Consider the following 13,395-nt stretch of genomic DNA (forward strand, 5'->3'; position numbering starts at 1 on the left):
ATGTGATTGGTGAGCCATGACAGGCGATAATATCACTGCAGATGTTTAGGAATAGCAACTTCATACTCTTCGGGGAGGCGGGGGGGAAAAGAGGTTGGCAATCTAGAATAGACCATCTGGGGAAGGGAAACAGAGGAGAAGATTCTGAAGAACCACCAGAAACCAAAACAATTCTGTGTTTACTGTACGTCTATGCACATAAAAGAATAGCATGCGCCTCGGAGGCAGTGGTTCTAAACCTATGTCTTCCACAGCTGTTTTTTTCTATGATTATTTTCTATAATCACAGTTATTCCTGCTATCCATTTTTCTCTACATAAGACGATTAATATGGCAGTACAATAAGTGAAAACCTACGTACAGTCAACAAAGGAGGATTTACCAAGACCAGAAGTTACCTTATCATTAAAGCCCTTCCATTCCTGTACTGCATCTTCCAAAATTTTCTCCCGTTCCTGGGCGACATTCCGGAGCCGTGTCCAGCGCTGCCAAACTGTTGTCATGGATCTACTTATAGTTGCCTTACTGGCATCATTGCTAACTTTTTCCAGCTGTGAAGCCTTTTCTTCTAGGGCTGTGATTTTCTCATGGAAAGAATTCACTACAGACACAAGAGTCTGAAAAAGCAAAAATAACTACTGTTTTCCTCTTTTACAATACAACGCTTAACTATTCAATACACTTGTAGGCAGATGAATCACTTCCATCCACTGCAGACAAAGAGGAGGTACAGCTACTTGAAGGACCTGGCCCAAAATGCAGCTCTCTAGAAACAGTAGAAATCTGGTGTAATCAGATTTTCTCTTCCTTGCTAGCCCCTCAGAAGGGATGGAAATGAGTATTCAGGACCCTTCGCAGAGCAAAGACTAACTTCGATTAGAGTCTGAAAATGAAAGAAGCAATTCAGGTGTTTAAGCATACATTTACGTCATGTTTATCTCTAACATCATTTTAGATGTCCAGGGGAATCAGGATATTCTCATGAAGCTGGTAGACATGACATTACTCTTACGGGAGATTTCTGCCTTCACAGAGACACAGCTGGAGACCAGGATAGATGACTGAAGTGCCACTAACTGCCTATATTAAGGCAACTGATTAGCACCCTAAATACTAGGGGAGAAAGTGAGAAAGCAATTATTTTAAGTTACATTTCTTTCTTTTAGACTAACCAAGAGTTAATGTCAGACCCCAGCCCCTCCTGTCCTAGTAAAACTATTTCATGTGATCCAAAGTAGACCGACATTTCTATTTATCTGAATTTCTTGTAGGGTACACAATTTTGGGATTTATGCACCCAAGGCTTTTAGGAACCTCCTGTTTCCTTCCAGTTCTCTACAGTCACAGCCACATAAACAGACACTAAGCTGAAAAGTGATTAAAAATATCAGATAAATACATGCGTTCTGCGTAACAAAACACGTCTTGGTGTGCTATGACACAGTTAAGCACTACAGGAAAAGATCTGAAAACTCAAATTCAGGTTGCCACAGGTAGGGACCCACATAATGTACATTTATTTTCACTGAAGGAAAAGGATTTCACATAATTTTCAGTAACTTACCTTATGTGTCAGCAACTTCTCTTCTGCTTCATGGGAAGAAGTAGCTTTAGCTACTGAAAATTCAGATAATTTTTTCTCAGCCTCATTCATCACTTCAATAACCTTCTGTCTTGCTATATGGTACTCCTGCCACTCAGAAGCACACCTTGAAAATATAGTTCCCAAAAGAACAACTTAATGCTATATAAACACATTTGAAAATCAGGAATATTGTTGCACCTGTTTTCAATGTAACTGCTTAGTTTTGCTGTTTCACAATATTTTCCAAGAAAAAGAAAGATTACTGGGGAAGAACACACATAGAGGCATATGCTCCTGATTTTCAGCTATGCCTTACAGACACAGCTTGGCATTTAATAGCCCTTGATTGACTTTTCCTCAGTGACTTTGTTGAGGTTGTGTTTTAAACCCACCCAAACTTTTGGAACCCAGGACATTCAGGAATAATAAGTAACATAGTTATGCTGGTTAAAAAGTTATTTCTTTTTACTTCAAAATGTCTGCTTCAATTGCATTTGTTTGCATAGGTCTTGTGTCAGGTGACATAAGCAACAGTCATTCTCCCAGAGGAGAAAACAGAATCCAAGAGCTCTGAATCCCAATATCCGCTTCTCTCATCAGTAGCACAAACATTTTACAGAACTCCATTTACTGTTGTGGCCTCTATCTTTCATCATCCACAAGGTGATCTTAAAATGAAGGAAAAGAAAAAATATGAACATACTTTTGCAACTGTTCTTGCTGGGTTTTGGCTTCTTGCTTTGTCCCTTTGTCCCTTTCCTGCAATGCAGATACATTCTGCTTCAGCTGCTCTCTTGCTGTGGCTTGGATAAAAGGCTCTATCTCAGACACAAGGCGCTGTAACTCCTTCAAATGATTACTGAACTGACTTTCTGTGCTGAAAAATTCAATGTGGTTCCTTAGGTTCTCCTCAGAGTTCTCAACATCAAGACCATTTCTTGCTAAATGTAGAAATTCCTGAGCATCTTCAAGCCAGTCATTTGCTATCTGCATGACTTGGTAGTATCTTTGGCAGAGGCTATACAATTTATTCAAGGTAGCCTGAAACAAAAAGGAAAAATATATTGAGGGCCACAGACATAAAATTCACAGCAGCAACAAAAATATCCTCTGCTGAGAGTCTGGATTTTGTCCATTCTTGCTTTCTTTTCCCTTTATTATATAAAAAAATGCAGGTCCAGAGAGACTATATGGAAGCGGGTTTTGAGTGAGTTTGCACTTCTACACACAGGTCTAAGTGTATATTAGGGAATCTTCCCCACCCCCGCCACAAGTCAACCATGGAAACAGGCCACAACCTAAGTCATTTAAAAACTACAAACAACAGGATTATTAAAATCTATCTTTTCATGATGTTTACAAACATCAAGTCACAGGGCCATATTTTTCAGCTTCCTGAGCTCAAAACTAACAACACATACGGTGAACTAACCTGTCTCATGTGTATAGCTTCTTGAACTTCACCATCCAGTTCTGTCAGCTCAGCAAGAGTGTTTTCCAGGTCAGTAGGTATCAGCTCCTTTGCTTTCATATATCTCTCTTTCTCTTTATTGCTCAGTGCATTCATTATTCTCAGGCTTGACTGCACTTCTTCCTGATGTATCTGAACCTTTCGGATTTCTTCTTGGATACTTTGCAGTCTGAGGTCCAAACTTAATGTTCCACTAAGTTCTGTTTTCACCCATCTCAACCAGTCAAGTGAGCGGCAGATTTCTGTCTGGAAGTCTATGCTTTGCACAAGTCTGTTCTCGCACTCCATCACAGTGTCACCAATGGCAGCATGCAAAGACTTTAGTTTCTCTTGCCAAGACTGCACTTGGTGATTTGTTGTCTCACATGCAGATGAGTCAAGTTGAGGAGAAAGAGCTTCTAGATGTTCAGTTATTCGCTTCAGAAGACTCCCAGAGTCTTGCAAGCTGCCCACCAGAGAATGGTATATTTTCAACTTTTCTTCTATTGGGAGCGTTTCTTCATTTACCTTAATCTGCTCTTTCTTCACTGCCTCTAGTTGTGCCTCAAACTGCATACACATTTTCTCATGCTCCTGGCATGCTTCTATTGTGTCTTCCAACAGGTTGATTTTCTGTTCTATTTGCCTCTTCAACTTGTGATACAATGTGACAAGTTGTAACATCTCATCTGGTTGCCACGGCTGGCCAGTGCTTCGAAAGGCTTCCTTCTTCTGGTTTAGTTCATCCACTGCTGCACCAAGGCTCACCACTTCACCTAAGAGATCTCTGTAGGCCTGCTGGAGTGACACGGCTTCTTTGGCTAAAACAGCAGCTGGAGCTTCGTCCGTGTTCATAAACTGATCTTCTAGCTCTGTCAGAGCTTTACTTGTCAACTCAATCAAAGAGGCATACTCTTTTCTGGCATAAATTGCTTCCTGAACCTTACGTAATTTTTCTTTTGCCAGAGCAGTGACAATGTTGAATTGCTGAGGAAGAACGTTAAGTTTTTCATCCAGATAAGAATGATCCACTTCGTTAAGTGATGGTAAGATTTCTTGGCCATCTCTTTGCAATGCAAGTAGCAGATTTTCATATTCTGGAGATTGCTCAAGAATCTGTTGATATTTTGCCAACTGCGTGTATAGTTCAGAGTTACTATTCATTACATTGACTTCCGGGAATGTGACAATATCAGCTTGTTTTAGCCAATGGCAAGCTTTATCCAAGTCTTCTTTGAAATATTTCCTGGAAACTATATTTTTCTCCAATTCTAACAATCTCTGGTTACACTTTTGTAAAACAGTGTCATACACATTCTGTAGTTCTTGCAGTTTACCTAGCACTTCACTCTTTTCCTGCTCTGTTGCTTCTTTCATTAAATCCCTTCCTTGAGCCCACAACCCTGTGACTTCATTTTGATAGGCCTTCAGGTTAGCCTGGGCATTCTTGCAAGTCCTGATCTGTTTGTTCACATCTTCTGGCAACAGACAAATGTGTTCCGGAAATATTATCTTCTTCTCATGCTGGTGAATTTGGTTTGTAGCCTGAAAGACTGCCATAAGAAACTGGGTCTTCTCAGACAGTGCTTTATTCAGGTGCTTTCTCCTCTGGCCAACCAGATCGCTGAGACAATCTACATGGTGCTGTGCATCAGAAAGTGCTTTCTGCAGCTCCTGCCTTTCGTTGAGCCCTAGGTTGGTCATCACCCTGTCTGCATCTTTCACAAGCATCTTCAAAACAAGCTGTTTGGCTTCAAGCTCACTGCAAATGGTAAGATGATCCACGAGAAGACTCTGAGCCAAATCTGGAGGAGGGCTCTGTTGAAGAGCCTCTGAGATACTAGGTTGCTGCTCCTCTGCCCATTCCATTAGTTCCTGAAATCTGGAATGCACCACACTGAGCTCTTCTAAGGTTGAAACTGAAACTTGAATTTTCCTTTTGACAAGGTCCTCCAACTGAGTCCAGCGTTGCTCAAAATGACCAAATTGCTCCTTTATTAATTCTTTGTCATCAAGATTCAGATGTTCTATCATCTTCTGTTTCTGATCTTTCAAATCTTCCAGAGCAAATCTCCTTTCCTGTAGTGCCAGTGCCAATTTTTGTAAAGCTTCAAGGTGCACGTTTGTACTTTCAGCATCAGATCTGTTATCAAAATGGACAGGACAGAAATTAATTATTAGATCCTATCTCAAGACAGACTTTTAAAAGAGGTCAGGACAAATTATAAGCCCACTATAAATTGAAATCAATGTGATATAAATGCCTACAGGTCTCATATTCTTTTGAAGGTACCAGTTTTGAACATTAATTAAGAAGATTTTTATTCCTCTCCCTTTCATCTGCAATGTGGTCACCAGACTGACCATACAAATTAACATGAATACGACAGAGTATACTGGTTATATTGCACATATGAACAACAACAAGTACTGAGGTTGAAGTGAATCTTGTTCCACGACAGTGATAGCAGCAGTAATAGACTCTCATAGTTTTACACACAGCTGGTGTGTTTATGCTATACAAAGCAGCTGCAACCTTTTAGCAGAAGCAACTAAACTTTAATATAACAGTCTAATAGATAAAACACAATACCACAATGAAAACCACATATGAAACACCGTGAAAACAAATGAAAGCTTAAACAAAATAGTCAAAGTGCTTGAAATATCAGAAAATGGTATACTCTGAGGTGGGATCAATCAGTACTTGCCTTAAAGACAAACACTGAAGATCTGGCTTCTCAAACTCTCTGTATTTCAATACAAGTAATTGCCCTGTAATTAATCAGGGAGGCCTGCTTTTAATTAAGCATGGAAAAGGGGATTTTTGGTGGATCCAACTTAGAGACACTCTGTAAACAGCTCCTTCAGCGTATATGCATTGTCAGCTTTGTGCGTACTACAACGTTTTTTACCTAGCCAAGTTGTCCCACTCTTTTGTGAGCTTTTCCAAGAAAACTTCAACGACATTCATACGATCATGATAATCCCCTGTCCTCTGCAGATCCTCCTCCCTCTCTATGAGCAAACTGTGTGCCTGAAGGCAGAGGTCCAGCCACTGATTGCTCAGCTCTCCTATTTCCTTGTGTTCAGGTGATTCCTGTCCTTCGGTTAGTTTGTTCATCTTCTCAGTCACAGAGGTAAGAGCTGACTGCTTAGATTGCAACTTCTGACTGAATTCCTGAAAAAGATACAAATCAAAACCAATATGGTGACACCTCCTCAAAATTATAAGATGCAACTTAAATTAAAACTCTGTAAATTGTGTAAGGACTAATTATCTGCCCAGGCAAATGCTGTGCAGATGTAAATTGGAAGAAGCACCTTCTCCCCTTGCCTAACTTTTCTCCTCTTCTTCTCAGGTGAGGGCAGGTTGGTTACAGACGTGTAAGCAAACCAGAGCAGTTTCCAATTGGCAGTGATAAACAGAAATCACGATTAAGTCACATCTTGTTGTCCAGCTTTCTGGACAAGCACAGCTCCCACCATGCACTGAAACACACACGATAGTCTGGGTCTCCTGAGAATTCATTTTACCACTACTGTTTCTAGCTCATTTTTTTCCTTTTCCTTTTTTATTAGAGACTAAAAATAGGAAGCAGAGTCCATGAGTCAGTGAGCCCCCACATCCATTCTTTTTGTTCCTACTTCTATAATAGCGGACATTATCGCTGTCATTATTGAAACAAAGCCAATGATTATCTAGGTGTGATTGCCATTTGTGTTAATAAATTCCACTAAATAAAAGAGTGCATCTGCACACACATTTCTTAACAATTAAGAAGTCACAGAGAATGTAGAAAAAAGAGCATACAGTATACTGACATCTAGAACTATTGCAATATTTTTCAGCACTTACACACTGTCTAGGGTAAATACAATCTTTTCCTAAATTCTAGTTCTATTAATTTTAACTAAACAACCATGACCAGCTACAGCACTTTTCTGTGATGATACGTTTTCATTGGAGGCTGGCAGAGGTTCTGGAGAAGAGATGCTACTACCCAGCTCTGCTTCATTCATCTTTGTGACTGCTTCAAATGGAGCTAGGCATCTTCAATTACAAGGGCAAATTCAAGGAAAAATGCACATTGTGCCACATCTGACAGTACAGCAGGTGCCTGCCTTTCATAATAATACAAAGATCCTGACTGAAGCAGTGAAGAAATACAGACTCCTGCTTCTTCCTGGACTCTAATGATAGCTAGCATAACAGCTTTCAGTCCACATTCTGCGGAGGTATCTCCACGGGCTACGACTTTGTTCAAACACTCATGTAGAACAGACACAAAAAGGAAATGCTGTTTACTTTTCATGCAGCTCCTAGCATATCAGAAAAAGAATACAAGCAGTCTAGATGGAAAATGCAAAACCCAAGCATTTCACCATTTCTCAAAGGAATAATCTGTTTTTCTGTTTCTTCTTGTTACTTTACTGATGTTCGTGATGCATGCAGAAGGGCCATAAAAATTCTCTCATATGTAAATGAATAAGAATGAGTGAAGATCTGAAGACATTTGTCTCACTATTTTGGGTAACCTAAATTGGGTTTTCTATCATACCTATTCTCCAGTGATTTTCAGAGTCCAGCAACTTTGAACAGTTTCCTAGACTAATTTTGAAATAGATCTAAATAATTTAGAACTATTGGAATCAAAGAACACAGCAAGCACAAACTGCAGATCTAATCTTCAAGTCCACTGTGATCAGCAATTAGCCTATTAAAAATGAAGGCAAATCAGAACAATAGGCTGAAAAACGTCTACTGCTGAAAAAAACAAAACCAGAAAAATATTCAAGTACAGTGTTTTACTTTCTGTGTCACCCTGTGGCATCAATAAGGAAACCTCCTTTCCCCTGTCTTCTCTGTCCTTGCTTAGAATATATTAGCAATTCTATACAACACGTGCATATAACATGAATTAGAACAATATAACCCACAGCATGAACTTCCTTCCCTTCTGTTCTTAACCTGAAGTCTCCTTACCTTAACCTGGAGTACCATATTCTGGGCAATGTTTAGCTCCAACTCTGCCCGTCTCCTTTTCAGATTCTGTAGTTGTTGATCTGCATCCTGGAAATACATCCAGAGCTCAGCCTTCATTTGTTTGATCTCTTCCCAACCTTGAGCCAAATACTGCGAGTGCATTATCTGTTGCTCAATCTAGAAGAAAAACAATGAAAAAGAGTTGGAATGCTTTACTGCAGCTATTTTTGGAGAAGAGAGGATGAATACCATTTTTCCTCCGAGCACAACACTGTACTAAGAGCAAATTTCTGCACTAGATTCTGAAGGGGCTAATATTATCCACAAAAAGCATCTTAACATTCACAAGTCATAAAAATCAGACCTATCAAAGGAAAGCTATGGAAAAAAAAAAAAGAACTATCATTCACCCTTGAGAGACACAAATATATTTATGAGTGTGCATTTCAAAGTGCTCTCAGTCTTCTGTTAAAGCTTAAATTAACTGTATGATTTAGTCTATTGCACGCCAAGAATACTGCTGGACTGTGCCCTGCATGCCTTTACAATGACCAAATACAAGCTTAAACTAAACACTTTAATTTGCTTAGCCCAGTTATTTTGTCTATATGCCTTCTGTAAAATGTCAATAGGAGAATGCTTACCACATCTGAGCCCATCAATCACCTTAAGCCAATAGTCATACAGCTTCTTTTGCTCCAAATACAGCAGTAGGGCGCCTTTAAGGTTTAGACACTCAACCGGCTTAACATACCTCAGCACTGTACTGTCTGTGAGTTCTTAAAAATGTTTCATTGCTTTATATATAAAAGGAGAATCTTATTACGATGTTTTGGATACATTTTAGCTACTCAGCATTTAAAGTGCCATTTTTTTATGGACTACTTGGATTTTTACAATTCTCTTCTCAGCAGTATGGAATACTGCTACTGTATATATTAGATTTTTACTCTTGGTAGTTTCAAAACTTTGGTTAAAACTTACAAGTGAGGTACATTTCTATAAATTCATGTGCTGAAATAGATGCACTCTGATTTATGAATTGAACCATCCCAATTTTTTCTCGTGATAATCAATAGTATTTTAGTATATCCTAATAAGAACTTCAGTCTACAGTTCAAGAAATAATAACAGTAAAATATGACTAAGCTTTAACAAAATACAGAGAATAATAGATGGAATTGTGTTTTACAGAATCAAATAATTTGGATCAGGTTTTCTTCCATAGGATGTTATTTGTGTTGCTTTAGGCTAACATCTTGTAAAATTGCCTAAGCACCTTCAGCAACCTTTGTTGTGTGTCTTTGTACTAAGACCAGGATAGCAATGTGTGGATGTAATAAAAAAAAAAAATAGTAGTAAAAGAAAGAGAAAACTATTTCTTAAAAAAATACTTCAGATAAAAGTAAAAAGACTTTTCTTTAAACCATTACCCAATACGACCTTTTTAAAAGAGGACAGATGAAGGCAGTTAATCCTCTAACAGGATTAAAAGCAGGTTGTTGTGGTTATCTTGTACCGTTTGCTTTATTTGTTGAATATCTGTTGCTGTACTCTTCACTGTGGCATCTGACAGATCACACATGGAGCACAGAAGATCCAAGTATGTATTGGCCTGCTCTTGCAGAGCCCGGAAATGTTTCACCTGAGGGAAGACAATCCTCAAATAAGCTCTGAGACTGTGGAAATAATCTTTTATTTTATCACGATCATGAATTTTAGTATTTTTACTTTAGCTTATTATTTCCAAAAGATGAAATGCAGAAATACATTATTTTCTCAGTTAAGGCTGTTCTGTCATAATTATGGAAAAGAGTAACTTTAATTGATTATCATCCAGCTATCAAAGTGCTTACTGACATAGGCATTACCTAACTTATTTCTTTATAAATAAAGCATTGGATAGAAACGCACAGTTTCAACAAAGTGACTTACTTTCCCAAGGTGAATGGGAAGCAGGGCTTTATCCAGTTACTGAAGTGTCATGTTGCCCACAAATATAAAATTCTCCAGTGTCTAACAGATCATAGGGAATCCAGATCAGTGGCACAACACGCTTTCCCACACCTTCCGAAACCCTCCCAATGTCCCCAATATCTACAATTGCCAAGATCAGACAATGTGACGTTGTTCAGTGTTTTTGCTCTTTACATTGCCCATAGGAACTGACCTCTCTCTATGAAGAGTTTCCTCATTCCAAAAGAAACAATGATATTAGTGTTGACAAGCAGGGCAATAACATACCTCTAGAATCCCAGAGAGTAGGGGTGAGTGACCACCTAACACAGAGGGCCACTGGTGGGTCCTTGTGGGCAGAAGGTTGAACACGGCAGCAGTCTGCCCTTGTGGCAACCCCAGATTACTGTAGTAGCAAGAATGCAGAGAGCAAGCTGTGGAAAGTGATTATTCTCCTGTACTTACACTTGTCGGGCTGCCCCTGGTATATTAGGACCAGTTTCTCTCTTCCCCTACAGAAGAGATATTGGCAAACTGGTGCAAGTCCAGCAAAGGGCTGGGGGGATATGGGGCTGTAGTACGTGGCATTTGAGCAAGTCTGAAGGAACTGGGTTTGCTGAGCCGGAAGAAGGGAGGCTAGTTGTGGTCTGCTGTTACTTCAGGAGGCCCAGGGAAGTGGTAGAGTCACCATCCCTGGAGGCGTTCAAAAAACGTGTAGATATGGCAGTTCAGGACGTGGTTTAGCAGGCATGGTGGTGATGGGTTGGCGTTTGGACTTGGTGATCTTAGAGGGCTTTTCCAACCTTAATGATTCTATGATTCCATTATATTTAAATGGTAGGGGTCAGGTGGGGGCAGTGCTGAGAAGACAGAGACAAACTCTTGGCTGAGGTGAGCACAAAAAGGGCTAGAGGGAAAAGTGACAAGCTGCAACAAGGAAAATCATCCTTGATGTGAGGGAAACCATTTTTCACACTGAGAACAGTTAAGCACTGGAACAGGTCCCTAGTCCTCAGGGATGGTCAGGGCCCTCAGTGCATCAAAGGGCTCTGCAACCTCTGTCTACCTGTCCTTGGGGTTTGGCTGCCTCTGCTCAGGGCCAGCCCTGACTCGGCTCAGCTGGGACCTGGTCAATGGAGAAGCCTTCAGAAACCTTTCCCCTTGCTTGAGAGCTGCACGTAAACTCAGGTCTTCACTGGTGGACCTGACCGAGCTACACCATAGGTGCATCTATGGCTGGCTGATCCTCCCGGCCTTGCCTTGCTGCCCTGACCTCCTGCCTCCACCTGGGACAGCTGACACCAGAGGACTCTGCTCTCCTCACCTGTGTGCTGCAGGTCTGCACCTCATCACGAAGGTGCTGCCCTGTCAGTCCCACTGCCAGCCCCTGCTCCTCCTGCCCCTGCGGAGCATTTCAAGGTCTCTGTTAAGCCACATGGTGGATGAGACAGCCCTGAATTCCAGCTTTTTCAGTACCATACCAGTTTAATCCGCAAACAAGTTACAAATCCGATGTAAAATACATCAAGTTACTAAGAATGACGAAGCAGCATTATTAACGGCTAATGTGGGCCAGAGGCAGTTCTATGCCCTTAAGCTGAAAAATTGTTTTAATTGCCTGTTAACAGACTCTGTGTCCATGGTACTACAAAATCAGGTCTCATATAGGGACATTCATAGACAGATGGGCAACTGGACAAGCAGAAAGACACAGCCTCTCTGCTAAACACATTTGTAGAGTATCTGAGCAAGTTTATCTAATTAGCCAGCTTTTTTTCAGGTAATATATTTCTAAGCATTAATCAGAGCTAGATAAAACCCTGTGTGATTTTTCACCTAAGGTTATTTTTCATCCAAGGTATTCCTTCTGGAGCTGGGAATAAACAAGGAGGTTACACAGCCCTCTAAGAAGGTCAGAGAGAGGGTATGCAATTTCTATTAATATAAAGCTCTTACCTGAACTCACCTTACTAAAGATAACTGAGCATTTTCAAGTGCTGAACTTTTACCTGTTTAACTGCATCTGCCAGGCTGAAAGGTGGCCAGGTAGTTGGCTTTAGCTCTGACTGCACAGTAGACAGCCAAGTCTGGCACTGTTGTAGGGTATCCTGATGATTAACATGCTTCTGGAGTTCATGTTCCAAACTCTGGTACACCTAAAATAAATATTTCGCAAGATCATCGCATTTTCAAAGACCACTACTGGCTCTCTTCTCCCACCTTGAAAACTGCAGATAAAACAGAGGTATTAATACTGTGGTTATTTTAGCCCTTGTACATAAAAGTACCAAGGGATAAAAGCTCTGTAAATTCTCACTGCATCTTGTTAATTTGTGGAGAAGATGGAAGGCACGGCTTCTGGAAAGAAAAAATAAAGGTAGAAATCAAGAGCATTGTCTCCTATTTCTCTATTCGTGTTCAACGTTTAGGCATTGATCCAGTATGAGGTTTTACCTGCCTCTACAAATCTTACTGACTATGAAGTCTGCTTTTTGGGGTTTTGTTTGGTGGGTTTTTTAGATTATGCTGGCTTGATCTCCTAATTGGATTAACAGAATGACCCAGCTAGCTCTTCTTAACTGCATATTCTGGTTTTACTAAGAGAGACAGTATTTCCTAGCACATAATTAAGACCTGTTATGTACATATGCAAACTACTGACACTAAGTGACTGGAAGAAGGGAAACATAGTGCCCATTTTTAAAAAGGTGGAAAGGAGGACCCTGGGAACTACCGACCTGTCAGCCTCAGCTCTGTGCCTGGGAAGATCATGGAACAGATACTCCTAGAAGCTATGTTAGAGTACAGGGAGGTGATTTGAGACAGCCAGCATGGCTCCACCAGGAGCAAGTCCTGACTGACCAACCTAGTGGCCTTGTATGATGGAGCGACTACACCAATCGACAAGGGAAAAGCAACAGATGTCATCTGTCTGGACTTCTGTAAGGCCTTTCACACGGTCCCCCACAACATCCTTCTCTCTGAATTGGAGAGATATGGATTTGATGGATGGACTGTTTGGTGGCTAAGGAGTTGGTTAGAAGGTTGCAGCCAGAGGGTAGTGGTCAACAGCTCAATGTCCAAATGGAGATCGGTGACAAGTGGTGTCACCGTCCTCAGACGTCCTCACTGGGACCAGTACTGTTTAATATCTTCATCAGTGATATAGACAGTGAGATCAAGTGCACCACAGCAAGTTCGCAGATGACATCAAGCTGAGTGGTGCAGCTGAGACACCAGAAAGACGGGATGTCATCCAAAGACACCTGGACAAGCTGAAGATGTGGGCCTGTGTGAACCTCATGAGTTTCAACAAGGCCAAGTGCAGGGTCCCACACCTGGGTTAGGGCAACCCCCAATATCAGTGCAGTCTGGGGGATGAAAGGATTGAGAGCAGCCCTGCTGAAAAGGACTTGG

General features: G+C 40.7%; 1 protein-coding gene across 17 annotated transcripts in view; it reads right to left on the reverse strand.

Annotated features, from left to right (window-relative positions):
* The window catches only part of SYNE1 (spectrin repeat containing nuclear envelope protein 1), a 319,742-nt gene that overhangs the window by 128,756 nt on the left and 177,591 nt on the right, over window positions 1–13,395 (reverse strand). For all 17 annotated transcript variants that reach the window (XM_075413801.1, XM_075413802.1, XM_075413815.1 and 14 more), the window contains 8 exons: window positions 11,988–12,134; window positions 9,542–9,667; window positions 8,023–8,199; window positions 5,951–6,216; window positions 3,018–5,178; window positions 2,289–2,626; window positions 1,565–1,709; window positions 399–617 (listed from right to left, as the gene is read on the reverse strand). In XM_075413801.1, the coding sequence (XP_075269916.1) occupies window positions 399–617; window positions 1,565–1,709; window positions 2,289–2,626; window positions 3,018–5,178; window positions 5,951–6,216; window positions 8,023–8,199; window positions 9,542–9,667; window positions 11,988–12,134 (3,579 nt within the window). The remainder of the gene's footprint in view (window positions 1–398; window positions 618–1,564; window positions 1,710–2,288; window positions 2,627–3,017; window positions 5,179–5,950; window positions 6,217–8,022; window positions 8,200–9,541; window positions 9,668–11,987; window positions 12,135–13,395) is intronic.

The sequence above is a fragment of the Opisthocomus hoazin genome, chromosome 2, assembly GCF_030867145.1.
Source record: "Opisthocomus hoazin isolate bOpiHoa1 chromosome 2, bOpiHoa1.hap1, whole genome shotgun sequence".
NCBI classification, from domain to species: Eukaryota; Metazoa; Chordata; class Aves; order Opisthocomiformes; family Opisthocomidae; genus Opisthocomus; species Opisthocomus hoazin.